General features: G+C 37.4%; 2 protein-coding genes across 2 annotated transcripts in view; one reads left to right on the top strand and one right to left on the bottom strand.

Moving 5' to 3' along the window:
- Window positions 1-7838, top strand: part of CD226 (CD226 molecule) — a gene marked incomplete at its 5' end in the record, with an annotated part of 35641 nt that extends 27803 nt beyond the window's left edge. The window contains 3 exon segments of the mRNA XM_042797862.1: window positions 143-254; window positions 1090-1150; window positions 7635-7838. Of these exon segments, the coding sequence (XP_042653796.1) occupies window positions 143-254; window positions 1090-1150; window positions 7635-7838 (377 nt within the window).
- DOK6 (docking protein 6) overlaps window positions 3665-21493 on the bottom strand; it is a 267461-nt gene continuing 249632 nt past the window's right edge. The window contains exon 8 of the mRNA XM_042797926.1: window positions 3665-19271. Within this exon, the coding sequence (XP_042653860.1) occupies window positions 19132-19271 (140 nt within the window). The 3' untranslated portion in view covers window positions 3665-19131. The remainder of the gene's footprint in view (window positions 19272-21493) is intronic.

The raw sequence follows: 21493 nt of genomic DNA, 5'->3' as shown, positions 1-21493 counted from the left end.
AAATGGTTGTGAGGTTTGAACGCTGAGTATGAGCTGTCATGGAAAATTATCTCTACATAGTTGTTGATTTTCAACTTTGTCATAAAAAGTTCATGATGGTTTGTAAAAAATACTAATTATATTTATTAAAATTGTATTTTAGGAACTTGGAATCGTGGATAGTTTATTATCTACATAGCTATAGGAATTTCTGCTGCTGTCTTACTGTTAGTTTACCAACTGATTTTCTGCATCATCACTGCTTATTGCAAAAAGTGAGTAACAAACCAATTTACTTGCTATGCCGAAGCAGGTAGGTATGAAGGTATCCTACTATCCTCTTCAGAACCAATTAAAAAAATATAGATGTGAAAATTTAATTTTCTTTCAAAAACTTTGAACTTGAAAAGACTAATCATTTCTACAGCCTATGAAAAAAATAATTTTTTTTTCTTTTCTTTTTTTTTTTTCACATTAGGAAAACAAATGGCTTACTCAAGTTCCTTATTCTGCTAAATGATTACAGCAGTACTGGCTGAAACTTCATGCCAAGGGTGATTTGTAAGGAATAACATAAAACTAGGCATAGGCTGTTCCTATTTTGTACATAGAGGACAGGTGACATCTTGAGGTTTATCTACATCTTCTAGAATTTTCTGTCTTCTGATTTTATGTTCCGAATTTGCTCATAGCTGGATACAAACTAATAGTTTAAACCGATATCTAAGTTTGCTGTATTCCTTGCCAAATATATGCTAGTGGTCTGATCCAGAATTTCCACTTCCAATGAAAAATAGTGAGCAGAAAAACTATTTCTTCCCCTACTACAATATGTAAGGCTGCTGGAACTTGGCAATATTTTACTGTATTTGCCCCTGAAGTAAAAGGCATTTTTATCCAGGCTTTTATGAAAGACTGCTAATCTCAAGTATATTACAGTTTGCAAGTCAGAGGAAAAACTATTTGGATTTTTATTGTATTGATTGGTTTCAATAGGAAAGTAAGCAATAGTAGCTTTATTCCTTGTATACTGGAATTAGATATTTTGAACTATACTATCATATATGATGCAATTCTCTTTGCTGTGATTTTGACAATGTGCTTCGTCAGAAAGAAGAGGAAGAGGATCACAGAGGCCTTATCAACAGATTTTTACTCTACTCAGATCCAGGTAAGGTCAACTGAAGAGCTGGAGTTTACTCACATTTTGTATTGTATATTTCTTAACATCTTTCTCTTTTCTATCTGCTCTTTATATCCCTTGAATCTTATAGTTTAATATTAAACTATATAGACAGGAAAAATTAGATATTTTAAAGTATGATTATAGCTATTTACTAATTTTTTTATTAATATCCTTTAATGTTTTACAGCTACATTTAGAGATTTAACTGTGTTTCATGTAATTAACAAATTATCTTTTTTGGTTTTATACCTTTTGTATTATTTGTGCATTGTAAAACTAAGGCAAAAAATTGTATCCCGTGATGTCCTTTGTTTTTATCTATTTCTTTTAGTTCAGCTTCACTATAATTCATTGGGACAGCTGTTTCAGTGCTTCTTTCTTTTTGTATTGTAATAATCAGTGTTTTGGAGCTCTGAGTTTTTCCTCCCCACCCTTAGTAATCCTATTCAAGGCCTGAAGTTTAGAAGTGGAAAGATAGGAGCCAACTTTACTGCTTCTGCCTTGTCTCTTCATGCCCTAAGTCGGGATATAAAGTTATGCTGTGCTTAGGGAAATGACCCCATTTTCACATGAGACTCTGGCTTTCCATCTATCTCCTCCCAAATGGCACTTCTGTATGATCCAACAGTGAGCTCCACTGTTGATATGTCCTTTTAAAGTCCTTTGACCTCCTGCTATTTCAATTTATCTCATTCTGACTGCTGGGTCATGGTTTGTACCAGAATGAAGCTCTTTTTAGGGTGACCATAGGCTAGGGATGAGCCATTAGCTTCAGCAACTACCTTTCCTCCCATGCCAGTTCACCAAGGCACTGTCACATTAAGTTGTCTTAATGACATGACTAATTCTTAGTATGGTAAGTAACTGTAGTGATTAATGTTTTAAGACTGATGTAGGAGAGACTAGTTCAGTACCTGACGTGTGTATGTGAGAAGAAGGGGGCATTCCACTGGTGTTTACCAGGCAGCTGATATGAGACAGCTGGGAAACATATTAAAAGTGCAACTTCTTTTTTCATTTGAATTGAACTTGAAATGTATTAGTAGAAAACAAGAAAACAAAAATTATTTTGACTGATGGTTGAATATTTCCCAATAATAAATCAGCATATGAGGAAAATTTGCCGTTTTTCTCCTTTTTCAAAGTTGCAGCTGCTTTGAGAAAAGTAATTCCTTTTTTTTTTTTTTTTTTTTTTTAAATGTGTTTCTAGCCTGCTAATGGTTATGTAAGATCCAATCTTCATGTCACACAGAACACAGAAAGAAGAGGAGAAGAATCATCACTTGGGCAGGCAGAAGAGATTTACATCAACTACAAAAATATCTCACACAAGCCTTAGAGAAGATAATTGGAAATTTTCTTAAGAATGAATTAACCAAAGTGCAGATTTGCACCTTATACTTGCAGCTTAGACTTTATTTTCTTTGCACCAGTGAGATGTGGAAGGTCAAACTGGCTGCTTTGGCTTGACAGCCAGCCTGGACCAGGTTACACCAGGTGTGTCTGTGTTGTATTGCAGCCTGCAGCATTAATGTATCCTTTGATTCATATGTAGGATTAAAGATTATTTGTACTTCTGTAATTTAAACATTTTTGCCCAGTAGGCGTACTCCTAAGTAAGAATTTTAGAATAGCTCTGATGCATGGAATGGAGCTGCATATGTTTACATAAAGTTAATTTGGTCTGAGAAATCTATGTGTTTGGAAAGTCTATGTGACAAGGTGAGAAAGAAAATGTGCTCAATGTTGTCTGTGTCCACGATTTCTGCATTTCAAATTGAGAACTCTATAGAATAATAAATATCCATGATTTTTCACATAGGAGGTGTTATTTTGCTGCTGGGCAAACAGTATTATTCAGCTGACAAAAGTAGATATATCAGAGATCCTTGAACCTAGATTTAAAAGTATGAACAGAAGCTTGCTATCTGACAGCTGTGTGGTTTTACAGGCTTCTTGCCACTCACCACAGCTATTTCAGTTCTTTCTATTTGGGGATGGAATAGAAGTGTATTTTTCCCCCAACCCTCTCCCCATGCCCAGGAGAAAATAAAACATGAAGACGCCGTTACTGTTAGGTTATATTTAATAATAATTTATTATAAGGTTTAGTTGCACAAAAAATAAATGAGAACATGAAAGATACATGAATAAATGATGCAAAGCAGAAAAAAGCATGATTGAGAGCATTTACAAAACAATACACATATGTATCTATTTGTATGTGTGCATATGTATATATTCTGATGAAACCTACAGAAGAAACCACACAGAAATTGAACAAACAGACAAAAAAAAAAATCCTTAAATAAACAGAACTAGAAGGCAGACCTGAGAATTAGGATCTACGCATCTTTTAGCCTTTTACAAATCTGCTGTATTACTGAGGACAAAATCCCAGTAGATGGAGGTGTTACCATGATGGCTGACAATCATATATGTCTGCATACTACAAACTGTGTGCCTGGCCCACCTATGCTCGATTCCCCTTTTCTCTTGAAGCATTAATAAATTGCTGAATATGGGTTTTATTTTTATTTTTTTTTTTTGGAATGGGGTTGGGAGGGAGTCATCATGAGTCTGCCTACAGATCAGTTACTGGTTCCACTTGGCTGGCTAGGAAGGCGCAACAACAGCCTGACAGTGAAAAGCACATTTTGTAGCCTTCTCCAGTGAAAAGCTTTCTTCACGTGCACAGGATAGTAGGAGTCTAGGTTCTTCGGAGAATAATGTAGACACAAGGCTTCTCTGGACTATCTGAGTAATAATAGCATTGTATGGTTATCCTACACATCAGCTAAAAATCTAAAATCCTAAACCAAAGTGTCCTTCAACTTGTCACTGAAGACTTAAATTGTTTACAATATCATATACCATTAGAAAACATGTCATTTTGGTTTTGTGTACTCTTGCACAAGGACACATACACATTGCAAGGGATATATTTTTTCTTTCACTTATTGAAGGTTTTCAGATATATAAACACTTGCATGTGAAGTTAATGATGCACAGAACTGTACTATTAATAAATTAGTTTATTTCCTGAGTTATCAAATGCCATAGCAGATAATTCTAAGTTGTGCACAGCATTACAAATAAAACCCTGTAACATTGGGTTGTTTCTTTGATGATCCCATTTATATTAACATGCTAAAATGATAATGTAATGAATTTGATAACACTGAAGTTCTCAGCTGGAACCCTGATACAGAAATATCCATAAGCTGAGAAGTTGGTATTCTTTCACTGCTTGTAGAGACAGTTAAAATACATCCCTACTTTACTGAGGGTAAAAAAGTGAGAGACATTGAGGTTAAGTACCTGGAATACCAGATTATTTTGTTTATTTCTGGTAACGACTTTATTCATTGCTTCCCTTGGTACTTTTCTCTTGTCTTTTCAAAGTAATTGTTTATTTTTGAGATTTGAAGAAAAAAACAATCTATAATGCACAACTTTGCAGGTATGTAATCTGTTTTAATTCAACTTCCATAGACATATTACTTCTACCAGGATAGTCCACAGGGAAAATCACATTACATAGCATAATAAGAACAATATACTATTTTTTTTAAAAAAGAAACCCAAAACAACAGCTTCATTTTTGTACCATACCAGTATCAGTGAACAGCAGCTGAACATGAGACTGATACAAGTGAAAACCAAAAAGAAAACAGTCCAAAATTTATCAATATTCTCATTGGCTTAAAAAGCAGTAAGCTATACACTAGAGAAATTTCCAGAAGTGTAATTTGAAATGTATTATTAAAACTATTTAAATATTTTATGGATCTGGCAGGATGGGAACCAGTAAGAGCCTGTCTGCTGTGACAGAATTTGGATCATGTAAATAGACTTTCATGGTGTAAAATAGTACAAATCATTGTTTATTGCTGTTTATTTTCAGGATTTTCCATAGATTTGTTTTCTTTTTGTTTTTTGTCATTAAAATTTTTAGTTCCTTTTGAGAAAATTTCATCAACTGTAATTTGGAAATTTTATGTTGGACAACTACTGTGCTATTTCATGCTGTACCACTTGCCCAAACAGTTAAGAAGGAGGAAAAAAAAACAATCGAGGAAGTAACATGATACAACTATGGATAGCAACCAGCTCAGCATACTGTCTAGACTATAAGATAATTCTGTCTTTCTTTTGTTGTTGTTTTAAGGCCTTAGAAACTTTACTGAAAGAAAATAAATGTGATAAAGCATGTTATAATTAAAGAACTGAGTCTTGAATTGCTGTGTACTTTAGGTGGAAAAATTAGTCCATGGCATTTTAAGAAAAGTAAAACCAGATTTCTTTTCTATAATAATAAAATTAATCTTTTGTGCTCAGTGAAAAATGTAGATGTTTAAGTCCCATATACAAAGGAAAATTCCATGATTAATAGTACTACTAAGTCTTTAAATGTTATAAATTCACATCTCTCTTAAAAAATAAATCAGAAAAAAAAAATATTTGTAATCAGTCTTTGCTGGGAATTCTGAGTGTAGGAGAGGCAGTCACAAGAGTTTGGATCAACAAAGTGAATATGAAACTCACAGTCTATGAAATAAGGTGAAAGTTAAAACAGCAACATACATTATCTCGTTATTTTCTTTATTTATCTCAAATATGTTCCGTTACCTTAAAGAGTTTCTCTGATTACATAATATGTTCATGATATTGTTCATTCTGCTTGTTCACTCTCCCTCACCTGTTCATCTTGGGGTAAAACAATGTTTCTGTGAGGAAACAGCCTTCTTTAATGGTTGGACCTACGGTGGCAAGTGCATACACAGACCCTGAGGACTAGGATGGGGACATCTGGGGAGACCCTGATGAAAGTGGTTTGGAACAAGTGGAGGAGAAAAGAACATGCGGCGCTTTATTAAAACAGAAGGGAACATGGGTCCGCAAGCAGGCACCTGCAAACCATCATCCGTATGACTCCTTGGATGAGACCCGAGCTTGGTGAATTACAAGCTAACTTTTTGCACAAGCCAAGTGGAACTGAAACTGAATATTTGTGGAAAGTTTCTGTGATAGAGTTGGGATCAGAAACTATTAAGCAATGACAAAGTGAGGGGTTTCTGGGAACCTGTTGTGTTTCTGAGTGAGGAGCTGGCAGGCAATCAGTCGATAACATCTCCTATAGCTTATTGGGCTGGGGGTGTGGACCCCAAGGAAAGAGGAGACACCATTACTATTTGGGTAAAGGTGTTGTCAGAGCTAATGGAGGGAGTGCAAAAAGCTACATGTGTTCAGGTGGTGTATGAAGGGGGGCAGCAAGGGATGCCAATAGCTGCACTGGTGGACCCAGGCTACCTTACAGCCCTTTAGAGGAATACAAGATGCTGTAAAGATACATGTCCAGTCCCTCAGAGAAAGGGTTCAGAAGGCCATCAAACATAATCAGTAAGACCCTCAGAATCTGCCCACATGTGTTAACCTGGGTGGAAGTGTCACATCATGTAGTTGCTTACAGGTGCGAGATGCGGTGGACTGATCCAGGCAGCAGCACAGATGGTAACAGAAAAGCAAGCCAACTGAAAAAAACTGAACAGCATCCTTGCCAGGAGTCTGAAACCCCCGAGGCAGGCTAGGTCGAACTCACAATCTGAGAAGGGACATCATTTGATGAAAAGTGTTAGTACTAGGGGCACCCTGAGCAATGCTACATGGGCAACAAGCTGATTGCATTCAGAAGCTGGTGGAAAAGTTAGAGGGTAAAACTCAGGACCAAAGAGAAAGGCCAACAGCTGCACTCCCTCAGGAAGAAAAGTTTAACTCTTTTGCAACACTGTGAAGGGCACTGAAAGTTAAAAAACTAGAAGTTGTCATTTGGGGTTTGGGTCACCCACTCCAGATGGTAAATTCCTGCCAATGGTCTGCTGACAAGGAACACTATATACATATCCCTATGGGGCTGAAACTAATAATTTTAGAATTCTTAATTTATACAAGAGCCCAAATTAGAGTATTAAACAAACAACAAGCTGATGAATTAGGAATTAAACCATTGAGGAAAACTATAAACAGAATAGGTGTGATGGGTGCAGAAGAAAAGTGTCCCATATCTTGAACTCAGTTTTAGTTACCTGGGAAAAAGAGTGTGATGGCTGTGGAGGTGGCTCTGAGCTCTTATGAGGCAAATACATTAAGATTCAATATACTGGCAGGCAGATGATGGTACCTACTGCATTTGGTCTTATGGGACCTTTAATAGGTGACAACCCTATATCAGATAACCAAAAGGGCCAGTTCCCATTGAAAATGTATGTGGGCCAACCTTTAATGGTGAAACTGTCCTCCATTGTCATTGTACCCATGATCCTGGCAAAACCCAGAGGTCTATATGCCTGGGAAGCCCTAGATGGGAGTGGAAAAACCCACCGTATTAGTGTTTGGTAGATAATTACCAATTTTTAACACCAAGACTCAGCCTCAAAGGACCAAGGCCCACCTTTGTGTTTTCTTGCAGGACAATGGAGAAAAAGACCACCCTGTTGCTCCTACTGGCAAGGGTGATAGCAGCCAACATGGACAATGCAGACTTGGACGACAATGTGGTGACAAAAATGGTGGTGGGATTTGTTCAAATGATGAATCTAACCTTCGTAACAGTTTACGTACCTACTCCCAAGCCAGCAGAAGACCCTTTACCAATTTTTGTGCAGGACATTAATATGTTGTTAGCACTCAAGTTCACATAGAAACAATATCATAATTATACCTGGAGATTTGGGGATATTGAGGGAAGAGACTATATTTATATTGTCTACAGTTGGTCACTAGGCACGGTAAATGCTAGTTTGGGATGGGGTGCCAGATGTGATTATATTCACCAACCGACTCATGAAGCCACAGGGTGGAGCTGGAATGGAACTATAACATGTCCCAAAATTCAGTCGGGAACTACTGAATGTAATCCTCTATGGAGCATTAATGATCATTCCCTACAATATAAAAAAACATTAAGTGTCTTATGGTGTATTAAACACTCTGAAAAGGATAACAACAATTAATGTCCTAGTGTACGTAGCCAAAATTCATTTGACTGTCCTCTTAATTGCATCTAGGCTAGATATATCTATGAATCTAGCTGGGACAGAAAAAAGGATGAGGTATTCCCAGTAGGGAAATCTCCACTCTGGAACTGCCAGGTGGAGATCAGGTGCAAGGACATAGATAAAATGCCACTGCTATGGCTATATCCTCCTGCTCAGGAAGCTTTAATACAGGATGGCCTATGTAGTAATACCAGTTGCTTACAGCCCTCTGCCCTAGAGTGTAGTAAAAAAGACTACTGCTATCCCCTTACTACCCTTGCAGGTCTATGTCAAACATCCACTCTCCCTGAACCCCCTAATTTAGTGTGGGTATGTTCTGATAGCCACCTATATTCCTGATTACATCCAGCTATTCCAGGACTAGTCTGTATATTGGCTGTGCTTTCTCTCTGTCCTACTTGTTGGGAAGGACTCATACCACACCAGTGGTGGGATCATAGACCAAGGGACTTATGGAAGGGATGGCAGAAGACCTCAGCATGAATTGGATGGTGGATGGAAATGGTATTTGGGTTGGGAACGGCTCTGGTACAAAACCGACAAGCTATTCTGGAATTTGGTCTGCAGGTATCAGCCTTGGCTAATGCCGTGGCTGACAGCCTAAGACTCATGAACAAACAATTACAACGTGCCAGTAAAATGACTATCCAAAACTGAGCTGTATTTGATCTGGTACTATTGAAGGAGAAAGTTGCATGTGGAGTCGGAGTCCTGAATCTATCATCAGATGAGTGTTGTGTCTACATTCTGAACATGTCAATGTTCAGGATCAGATCAACAAAATGAAGAGAATAGTGAAGTACTCAGAGGCAATTGTTGCTGCACTAGGAATTGGTTGGGGAAAGGTTTTGATATGTTTGAGTTTTCCTTGTTGAGATGGCTAGTTACCTTCCTCCAATTTTTAATAATGGTGATAATTGTGATTTGTATTATCATAAGCTGTATTAAGCACCATAACAGAATCTATGTCAACTATAGAGCATACTCCCCTAAAATCCCTTCATGTATTAGATATCCAAATGCAACCTTAGGATAGTATTTACCTATTTGTTTGCTGCTGCTGATGATTATTGTTATATTGATTGTTGCTATGTGACTGATTGTTTCTACTGTTGGTTGCTGTCATATTGTTTGTTGATATTTCATTATTGATTATTGTTAATAATTTGTAATAGCCTGAAAATAATTAAAGAATGATGATCCACAGTGAGCATTAAAACTTTCTGTAACTGCACACCCTTTTAACTTTGGAGGCAAGAAGTGACTGTACCACCACTCCAAGGAGACCAGTTGAATTATGACTGGTCACAGGATAGATTGTGTGGTAGATGCACCCACGCCGATGAAGGCTGGAACTTCTTGACGGATGAAAAGAAAGAGTTAAAACTAGAAGCTGTGTTTTGGGGGTGAGCTGCCCAGTCCATGTGGCGACTGTGGTCACCCAAAGATTTTGGTTGGTGAGACTGTGGGTGAGACCATCACATACACACCTTGGTTGAAAGGCAGTAATCTTCAGTTGACAGGCAAGGCCCTCAGCCAATGAAACACCTTGGTTGGGAGAAGTTCTAGACTGCTGACCATATATGATCACAGATCAGATTCGACTAGGGTATAAATGGAGTCCTATTGAAGGAAAAATTGAGCCGGTCCTCCTTAGAGCAGTGGGGTTTGTAGTCGTGGTTTCTCCTCTTGGATCACAACTCCTCGAGGTTGAGAGACCACATCTTTTAGGTGAGTGATTTGATCATCTTGAGTCATCCTTTCTAAAGCTTAAGAATTCTTAAGGTAATTGTGCAGTAAATAACCCCTCTTACATCATGAACCTGTGGTTTGCTAATGTTATTGGAGTTCTAAATTATTTTGATAAAAAATAAGTTTTGTTAAATTTAACACCTGTCTAAATTCAGTTGTGTGTGCCTCCATAACACCTACCAAGGAGCACAAGAAGCTTGACTCTTCCAAACACCCATATTAAGCAGGGTAGTCTAACACTTAACCCTCTTTCTGACCTCCAGCTGCCCTGAATTCCCAAGCATCTTTTCTGCCAGGCACCTAAATTTTTTCAAGAACAATCAGAAATAGCTTGTTCTAATTGTGCAGTGCAACTTCACCTACCTCTTATCCAGGTCTTATCCCAGGACTAGGGAACAGGAGAGGATCAAGGCAACAAAGCAGCCGATGTAGTTAAAGCATAGGTGCTACCAGCATTTGTTTGATGACAGATGGACACTAGCTTACTCCTGAGAGATCCAAATAAGAAGCCTTACTTCAGAGGTCTGATCTCACTATCTGGTTAATTTTTAGTTTGGTTTGGCTTTTTGGTTTTTTTTTGAAGGAGTGATGGTGATTTTTTTTAATCATAAAGGCATCTGGAAGTCAGGGCTCTGACTTTTTAAAATTTATTTTTAAACCCTATCTGCACCTTTCTCTTCTAAACCTTCTATGCTATTAAACTATGCAAAAATTAAAATCAATGGCATTTATCAGAGTAGCTGAAACTCTGCCTCAGTGAGTGCTTCCCAGTGCAAGTGAGAGACTTACTTCCTTTAAAGCCTAGATGCTCAATAAGAGCTCATCCCTTAAATGGCTTTATAAATCTGACACTAAGGTCTAGTTCCAAAACCAGCACTGTCTGTCTACAAGATAGGTGCTAAAATGCTCTTTTAGGCTGTGGATCCCAGAAGTAGAAACTATACGTCAAGTTCTCAGACTGTATTATTTAAGGTGCAAGTAAGGTGACTCAAAAGACATTTCCAACACTCACACATTCCTGAGAAACTGTTCTGGGCTAGAGCACCAGATGTGCCTCCATTGACATGCCTCGCGGGGATGTGGTGTCAGGGTATGTGTGGGCTCAGGGTTGCCACTGTCCTTTTGACATCCAGTGAGAAAGATTTCACCCTGAAGCTAGAAACCCACAGTGGTCTTCAAAACTCTAGCCTGGACTAGGCTTTTCACCGTCACATGAAATGCTGGATGTTTCTGCTACAATAGCCAGTTCATCCAGCATCTTACCTGCTGAATCAGCCAGGAAATGGAAGAACTGGGCCCAGTTCTCCCCTGTCCTGCATCAGACACGCACCCCCTCTCCCCTGTCTTTCCAGCCTTTCCCCTGAAGCTGGGGTCCTGTACAGAAACAATTCATGTTTTAAGGACTAAGAAGGGCCTGTAGGGCACTCTTCCAGCAAGTGTCCTTGTTTCTGCTTTTGCCCATAACATGTTTTTTTGTTGTCCTTTCTAAGAGTAAAATGCATTAGGAGTTATGAAAAGAGGATGAGAATCTGGATAACCATGGGACAAACACATGATGAGTTTGCCAACACTTCCTTTAAAATAAGAGAGCCTCAGGATTATCGAGATAGCCCCACCTGTGGGAGCTCAGAGACTGCTGGAGAAGGCTGCCACCATGTCAATGCTCTGACTAGTTTCTTGAACACGATTAGGCTTGATTTATAAAGCTGTAGATTTAACTTACTATTTGTGTTATATTCTTGCAGTTATATATCCTTACATATAACTTTTAACAGAATGTTCAAGCTAGAAATACCAAAGGAAATGTACAAAGTAATCTAAGGCAAGTTTTAAAAGAATAATATGTTTATTACTTCCACACTATTGGCATTGTTGGTTAGTATAATTAGGTAAAATAATTAATATGAATTACTAGCAGAGGCTGACATATTTCTTCTAACCTTATGCTTACTTAAAAAGAGAATTCTATAGTTTCAGAAAAAAAGTGTCTCTGATTCTAAAGGATATTTAATGCCTTTCTTAAAAGTTTATTTAATTAGATTGTTACACTAAATAATTCATTTGTAGTATTAACCAGTAAGTTTTATAACATGATTCAGGTGATCAATAGTTTATCATACTAAGATATGGACAAATGAATACACAGTATCTTTCCTTTTTTTCCCTTTTTTTTTCTTCTAGTACCTTTCTCTATTTGTGCTAATGTCTATATGTGTATTTGAAAAGAGAAATATAAGTAAGGAATATGTGTATGTGTTAAAATTATTGTCTGTTAATACTATTTTTTTTTCTCCAAAAAAAACTGTCTGAAGCAGTAATTTATTATTTTAACTTTCCATAATTTACCCAACATCAGTAGTATGGAAATAACTTTCCCATAGAATTCTGTCAGATCATTATGTAATTAGACACATAAAAGCTGAGCACATATGTATGTATTTTTATGCATCATAAATGCAGACATTGATTTCATTACCCAGAATTTGATCAGCTCTGAAATATTCTAAATCATATTTTTAGCAATATCTGGCTTCACTAAGTTGCACAAAGTTGTGTCATAACAATTGTGATGCATTGTGCAGAATGCTATTTTCTTAAGCATCTATATTGCGTAATGCATGGTAGCTGGACTGGTACTTGGTCCTTCCAGCCAAGTTAAAGAAAATGAGCCCAGTACTCTCGAGTCCATTGTTACAGAGCAACTTAGAGCTGTGAGTTGGGTTGAACACAAAATATAGTTCCCAGCTCCTGATAAAGTCAGAAGTTGAATGCTCTGGGAAACTGTTTTGCACTGAACATGACCCATTACTATGGGTCTAAATGTCTGCTAAATTCTCGTAATATTTTTAAAGTTTACAGATTTTCTTTTATTATTATTATTTCTCACCTTATTTTTCATTTGATTTTTATTAGGTTTCAAAAACTTATCTCTCTATAATGATCTTTTTGAAAGAAGGAAAAAGAAATAAAAGGTGTGCATGTGTCATACTTTGGTAGGTAGTCATAATACTTTTTTTCTGCATTGTCTGTTTTTCCTAGTAACCATCTTAAATCAGTACAACTTACAAAAAGCAGTTCTGTATATCTCCTGTCACAGCCTGTCATCTATGGAAACTCAGGAAATGCAATAATTTACATCAACAAGGATTGCTTTATTTTACATCATTTATTCTGTTTTAGCTATAGGAACAGCAATGAGCACAAACTTTAACTATAGCTTTTATTTTTTTTACTGGTATAGAATTGCCAAGACAGATGATTAATTTTGTGCTATTTTCTATGCCCATTGCAGGCTTGTTATCATACAAATTAAAAAAAAAGATTGAAAACAATGTGTAGCCTATATTAAAAACAAGGGTAAACTTCATTCATGTCAAATATTGTCACAGGAAAAAATCTACTGTAAAATCTATCCATTCACATGACAATCCCAGGATTGTAAGAGAAAGTGGTAAATCTAATTAACCTCATGAGGATTTCTGTACTGAAAGAAAAAAAAAAAAACAGCAATGAAATAAATTATTTGAGACTTTCAGTGTGAGATTTAAAAAGATTAACTTAATCTTAGAGAGCATATTAGGTTCTGAGCTTGCATTTAGTTAAAAAGGAAATATTTTCTACATTACAACTTGCAATATTCATAACAACGTGGACATTTTAAAATGCTTTAATTATATTTAATCATACTTAAAGCAGAGTTGCTTTCATATCTGTTTTATCCATGTCCATAAAAATCTGTCAAGTTTCATGTGCATGCAAAGGTGCAAAAAGCATCTTTGCAAAGTGAAACTTCCATTTTCTTCAATAAAACCTGTTCATCTGTGGATTCTAATATTTAGGTTTCTAAGCATAATTCCATATAAATAATTGCTGAATACACAGCACTTTCACCTATCACCTTTTACTGTCTTGTAAGGGCCTGGACAGAGCGACAAACTGCTGGTTACAACAGGTTAATCAACTTTTCTTTCATTCCACCATATGCTTGTACTTGTTTCCAATATAACACACCTTTTTATCTAAAATCCAAAGAGCATTTATTTATAATATTCAGAACAAACATAGCACCCTTTATGAAGTGCAAGACTTTATATCTGCAGAATTATTATACCCAACCTTATACTCTTTGATTTTAAAGTTATGCTACTACAATGGAGTTGCACAGTCATTATCTTCTACTTACAAGTATAGGCAGGCACCCCAACCAGTTGTTTGTGGTGAAAAATACAAGATTCTAATATATATACGTTGTGTAACAAGTTGGTTTGGAAAGAGCCACAAGTATCTGGATGATGTACAGACAAATGAAACTTTCCCATTGGACCTGTTCTTGTAATCAAACAGCAGCTTTTCACACTTCCCCACAGCCTACTCTATCCTGTATATGGTTAAAAGCCACATTTATTCCTTTGCAGCAGGTATAAAAAGGAGCTAACATACACAGATACTAAACAATATAAGAGAGATTAATTGGAACACCTTCCTCCTTCCTTTTTAGGAAGAAACAATTGTAAATAATTCTGTATTTCATGCTAAGAAACACAGCCGTTCAAGAGACTTTTATTTTCTCATGGAAAACCACCCTGCAGTTTCTAGGTTACCAGATGAAAACTAGTAAATGTGGCTGGTGAGCTAAATCTGATTAGAGGTTTATATGCTACAGGCTGATGGTCTTTGTCAGCTATTAGAGATCAAATATCTCAGAAATCCCTACTTCCCTTAATATTGCCTATTAGACTGGAGAGATGAACAACATGAAGTTCATTCCTTTTCTGATAAATGCAATACAGAGATCTGACTAATGCTCTTTTTTTCTCTTTGCCATGAACAGGTATGGGTCTTCACAGACTGCCTGCACTTCACAACTCCTAAATAAATGGGTGCTTGAAGACTGTACGTTGACCTTAATTTATTGCTATAGAGAACACTTGGAGACTTTTCACCCCAGATATTCAATTTCAGCAAAGTCTTATTAGTTTAAAAGAAGAAGACTTGATTAGAAATGTGTTTGCTATTTCCCAACAGGATTTCTATTCACGTGTTGTGAAATGAAGTATTTTCCCAAAATGTCATGGCAGACTTTTGTCAAAACAAATGAGAGCAGCTACTGTTGCTGTCTAATAAAGCCCTTTGGTTTGTCAGTACATTTCAGAGATTTAGTTGCTAGCTTTAGGGGCGGGGAAAAAAAAAAAAACACAAAACAATGAAAAAAACACAAAACCAGAATTTTGCATGGGCTTGATACATGTGAGGAGCTGGAATCAGAGCCTACCACAGAAAGTAAAGCCTAAACATTTACTCAGTAAAACAGCAAACCATGTCACAATATAACTTCTTCCTTTTTCCTTTACATAGACATGTAAAATTGTTTCAAAGGAGTATACTCACAGATGATTTAAACTATCAGTAATAACATGCAGCTGTTTAAAAAATGGGGCTACTCAAATACCTTGGCACCATTTGATGATTTATTACCATCTCCTCCTATTTCTCCTTTTCTGCACCAAATGACTTCAAAATCAAAAGTGCCAGCATGCATTAATCTATAAAATTCACAGTTAAGATATATTAGGAACTATATTTTGTAATGCTGCGTGTTATTTGTTCATAGGGGTGAATATATTGTTATCAAGGGTTATTTTTAAAAAAATTAAATCATGTTTACAGTTAAATATTCATAACACATCCTCAGAACTAAAATTAAAGTGATAGCCTTATATTATTTCTTCTATTTTACAATGTACTAATGCTAAGTTCCATTTGTACCATTTGCACTTGGTTACCACTGAAGACATTTTGTTGCCCTCCATCTATTCACAGCTCTTTAGCTGAAAACAGAGAGCTCCTCTTGGGTCAGCAGTAGATGTATTATCTGTGTGCCTGGCACACGAAGAAAGCCAAGACTTGAACAGGGACCCATGGGGTCCCTGAGCCTATTTAAAGGCTCTTGTAGTCTCTAGGCAGGCAGCTCTACCACGTGTGCCAAAAGACAGTTTTTCCTTCTGGCAGAAGCACTAGGAGCTGTACAAAGTAGTCCCAGCGGGCAATCACTTAGGGTATCGACAGGCGTATGCCAGGCACTAAAGCAATTCCGTGAAAACAGAATTTTCTGGCAAACTGTGGGTGTGGTGCCTGCCTGGTTCTCATGGAGATTTTCTGAGGAACATTTCTGGCAGCTATGCGAATTCACAAATGTTAAGTGATATCACCTCTTGTTCTGGAGCAGCACTAATAATGGCAACATCGACTGGTTGGTGAATACCTTTGTGCTTTGGGGGCCCAGTTTTCTTAGATTATGTTACAGTGTACACACTGTAAAGTTGCAACATTATTTTCAACTTCCAGCGTGGTTGTGTTTACTCTCTACAAGGAACAGGTTACCAGTAGGTCAGCACAGTGAGCATGTGTCATACTTTGGTAGGTATGACAATAGATCAGGTTTGCTTTTCGTTGGTTGCGTTCTCCAGCTTTTTCCTGGAGTTGAGTTTTCTGCCTATTGGTACAAGATGGGAACTTCACAAATGTTTATAACTGTATGAGTTGAGAGAATATTTGCATTATGTAATGAAACCAACATATTCAGTGAAACTTCTATACATGGCCAAACTTCTATACATGTGTCATGCCCCCCTCCTTTTTTTTTTTTTTTTTTTTTCTTTTTGTGTGCTTTGTTTGGAAATAGCATTTACATTTTCATTGACTAGACAATATTCATGCACTGCATAAGAGGACAAAACTATCTGTGACAGGAACCATCCCCCAGGGAATGGAAAGAGCACACTAATAGGAACTTAAGCTTTTTATCTAAACACAGCTAAAGCACTAGCTTTAGGGATAGGTTCTTAAAGTATATGGGTGATGGAACTATAAAGCAGTTTTGATACTCTCCCGTTATACCTTTTTCCCATTTTTGGACTGTGTACAATATGTGAGTATTAAATGACTAATATTCAAGTCATAGAGGAAAACAGTTACATGGACACAGCATAGAAATCTGCAGAACATACTGGAAACTTAATCTAAGGAATTTTAAAGCAAATACATAATTTTAGGGCACGTGAAAGAATCGCAGTTGCATAGGAATAAAAATAACTGGCCCGTTCCTCAAAAGGTGTATACTTGGCAAAATTGCATTGAATAATGGAATTACACCAGAAAAGTATCCATCCATTTGTATCACATTTTGCATGTAAAATTTACAAACTGGAAATTTTCCCAAAGCAAAATGCCAAAGAAATTTTTTCTTAAATGGAAGTGTGGATGAAGCTTCCTTGATGGGTACAGCTCAGAGAGCACCATAGGTACAGCTCCCTGACAGTGTGGGAGAGCAATTTTTCATTTTAGCTCATCAAAATACTCTCTGTAGGGAGCCGTTCTATTCCTGAGTATGGCAGCACTGTGAGAAGGAAAAGAGGTAGTGAATGAGACAGGGAAAAAGAGGGAAAATAAATAAAGCTTATTGTGGTGGGGTAGAAGAATTTCATTCAAGCAGATCATGAAGGTTTTTTATTCAGCAGCTGTTCACTGAGGTGTAGAAAGCTGTAAGTTTGCAAGGTCTCTTAGCCTGGCAAATGGTTGGAGGAAAGCTGGACATACTGTATCAGTAAATGTTTAATCAAAAGCAGACGTTTCTTCCGTACTTTTTAATACATATATATATATATGTGCATATTTAAAACAACCCAACAGAACTTTTCCAGTTAAATTATGGTACATAAAACTGATTGTTTCATTGGTAAAGTGTCCTCCTTGATATGCTTCCTCAACCTGTCCTGAGAAACAACTAATGAGTCGAATCCCTCTGATAATCATGGCAATCGTTTCACACTGGGAACAGAACACAAGACTACTCAGATCATATCAAGAGGGCAAAGTTTTCTCCCAACAATTTCAAAAATTTCAGGGCATTGTGAGGAGTACATAAATATTTGATACCACTTATAAAAATCTAAACGTTCAGGATAGATAAAACTTGTTCCCCAACTACAGGTATGCCTTCCAACTTATTCCCTCATTACTGATTACAAACACACCTACTACAGTTCATTTTTCAAAGACGTCTTCTAAAGACAAAAAATTTCCATTGAGAGGTACTCATCCTCCTTTTCAAAGTAAATTGATGCTTGACACATGTACAAGATACAATGTGCATCTAAACCAGAAATCTGAGAAGGAAATGGAGAAAATCAAAGTAATGCTGACCAGAAAGACAAGACCAGAGATCAGCTCTACTGTATCTGGCCCAGCCGTGGCACAGGCGGTCACCAGTCAGGGACATGGCCCGTTTTTATTTGTCTGAAGTACAATTTTCCCACATTATAAAGTAAGGTTTGCAGGCATGGTTACCCAAATAATTTGCAAATAAGAAGACTTTGCAGCATTTCCGAGGATGAGACTGTGCTGCTGCTATGGACGTTCACAGCTCTCAGGGATGTCATGAGAATTACGTGTGTATTAGTAAGGGATGAATTTGTGCCCTGGGAATTTAAGATTAGAGCTGTACTAGGCAATAACCTTACCTTAATGCATCAAACTCTATTCCCAACAAACTGCATTAGCCTGCTACTCCAGTATCCATTGGTGTCTGGCTCAGAAAACACCCAGCCACCCTCTTGGGTAATGAGCAAACTTGCTTGGATCCGAAGGTGACCCCTGCACCACTGATGCTGTGTCTTGAGTGGGCGACATTTCAGCGACTCTGGTGGGAATCAGTGGGCTGTGGCAGGGATCTAAAAATGTTACGGGTGAAGACGGGCCAGCCTGCTGGTGGAGGGGGTTAGAAAGGCCCCGATGTCCAATGTGCCATTGCGATGGAGCCCCAGAACAGGCCTTCTCCGGTCATGTAGAAACCTTCACACCAACACAGTTTCATTTGTTTCCATCACTTTCTCACAACACGAACGTGCCCCCTCCCCCCCACCCCCCTTCCTTTCCTAATGTATCGACAAAAGGAACGGCAAAATAAATAAATAAAGACTTAGCCTCTGCTTCGGGGAAGTCGCCTCTCCAGGTTTCCGCACTGGCGGCGACCTGGCTGGAGCTTGTAGGCATCAGTTTTCACGGCAAATGGTGGGTGCGGGGGGGGGGCAGTGGTTCCCCGGCCCTGGTGCCAGGCTCCAGGCTCAACTGTCTCTCTCGGCTGGCTGCCCGCGGCCGTCATTGAACCAGGCCTGAGCCGTAGCTGAAGGAGTAGCTGCTGGCCAGTGAGAGGGACTGCTGGTGCTCCTCGCCCTGCTCCGAGGGGTAGCTGGGAAACGTCTGAGCCCGGGACACCTTCGCTGAGCCGAGGCTGTGACCTGTGGGGGAGGCACATGGACACAAAAGATGTAACTGGGCTTTAATTTAATTTTAATTTATTGGAAGCCTTTCACCACGGACATGGACTCTGATAGGCTGACTTCATACTGCCTGTCATGCTTTGAGCTCAGAGGGCCTCTAAGCACCATGCAGTTGCTTACTTCCCCTTCCCCCTCAGCACTGAGAAGGAGAAAATAAGCCAAGGCTTGGGATTTGAGATAAGGACAGGGAGGGATGAATCACACATTACAGTCATGAGAAAAAGACAGACTTGTTAGGGAAGGAAAAAAAAGAACATAAATTTATTACAGACACTAACAACACTTAACAGACAGAGTATGACACTGAGAAGCATTACCGTTAGTATTTTTTTTTTTAATTTAATGCAAACCTAAACCCAGAAAGTTGCATGATTATAGGTTTTAATTTTGTGTTCCAAATCTGGAATTTTTCATTCTAAGGATGTGAGGCCTTGTTTTCTTTTTACCCAGAAGCTAGAATCGTATATATGTCATTATATATATGGCAGCATAAGGTGCTGCCATAGGGAACTGCTAGTCCAGCTATGTGATTAAGTATGTAAAATTTTTCTCTGTCATATCAATAAAAATAAATAAAACATGTCAAGGCACCATTTTCCTCCATTCTCTTTATGTATATTATCTATATGTATTTTATCCAAAAAATGTAATACACACAAACAGTCCCTGTGACAATGAGCAGGAGTAAAGACATTTGTCAACCAAGGGAGTTCCCTAAACCCAGGCCTATTTGTATCATGTTCTGTATAATTAATTTTGATTTCACTTCTGTAGAATTGTGGAACTTTCATATAGTAATGAAGAGTGTCCCTCCTAAACTAATTTTTAGATAAGGTATTAAGGCAATCTCTCAGAATATAGAAGACAAATTTTAACCTATTAAGTTAAAAAGGTAATTAAGTTCAGGTCTTCCATTTCCTGGATGTATGCCTCAGCTGCCGGCACATCCCTTACTGTTCTTTAAAAGAAAATCTGTAGCTGCTAAATCTCACAACAGGCTGATTTTAGCCATTCTGTAATGAAAGGGGTTAATGAGGATAAGTGACTTCTTCCCTGACTGCTAGGACATGCAGTCAAAGAGAGAGATATACAGTCAGATCCAAAAGATTAGAAGACACACTCAACAGAGCCAAAAGATCTAAGACACCTGGTCGAGGTTCAGGCTGAATTGTATGACATCGATCTATGGAAATAGTAACAAAAAGAATAGAAGACATCGGTTCAGATGAAATGAGAAAGCTAAGGGTAATAGAGAATTTGTGAGTTTAGGAAAGAATGGCTTTTTATGATATGTTTACTTTCAACTTACATTTTTTTAAAAACAATGAACTATATTAATTTATTAAATAAAATGAATAAGAAAATAATGTTGGTAAAATAATGGAATAGTCCAATGGTTCCAAGTTGGTTTAAGACTTCTAAATAGTAAAATTCCAAAATTTAGGCTTTTGTTCAGCTTTTAAAAAAAATTAGTGTATCCTGTACAGGAAATTCTAAATGATAGTAGATTCTTTTATTTGCATTCCTATAAAATATTATTGTAATATTCATACAGCTGATTAGCCTTATGGATTCTTAGGTACTGCAGCATCTCCAAAGTTATGCTTTATGTCACAAGTAAGGATTCTGAATCTAAAGATATAGGAACAGATTTTGCAGCAAATAAATTAAGTTCCACAGATTGCTGCTTCAATAGTATTTTCTGTGTCATATTTTGGCCTTAAAAGGTTAAGAGAGAAGAAGAATGCTGTTTGTGGATTTTACAGCTGTTTGGTACCACAGCTGTTTTCAAAAATACAAAACTAACTCTTCTCTACAGTTCTTCTGAAGTCAGCATAAGACGAATTTGATTAAGACATACTTCATGACCTGAAGACACCAGTAGAAGTGGGGGAGGTTTTTTTCCTGTAGTTTACAAATGAAATGTATTATTTTTTTCTGTTCTAGGACAGGACCTTGGAAAGATAAGTATTATTCAGCCTACTTCATCTTTTATTTAAATTTACTCTCAGGATCATAGAATGCAATGAAGCTGTAGTCCAAAGCAATTAGGTATGAATGATTCATCAAGATAATTTAATGTAAACTGGCAAATTACACCAAAATTAGATTTTTCCTGATCTTAATTATGTTGGAAGCAGAGGCAATATACACACGGATCCTATTTCATGGCATGGTGC

Source organism: Tyto alba, unplaced genomic scaffold (genome assembly GCF_018691265.1).
Source record: "Tyto alba isolate M040663 unplaced genomic scaffold, T.alba_DEE_v4.0 Super-Scaffold_27, whole genome shotgun sequence".
Lineage (NCBI taxonomy): Eukaryota > Metazoa > Chordata > Aves > Strigiformes > Tytonidae > Tyto > Tyto alba.
The sequence above is the reverse complement of the archived record's forward strand: the minus strand, read 5'-3'. Positions and strand labels throughout refer to the sequence as shown.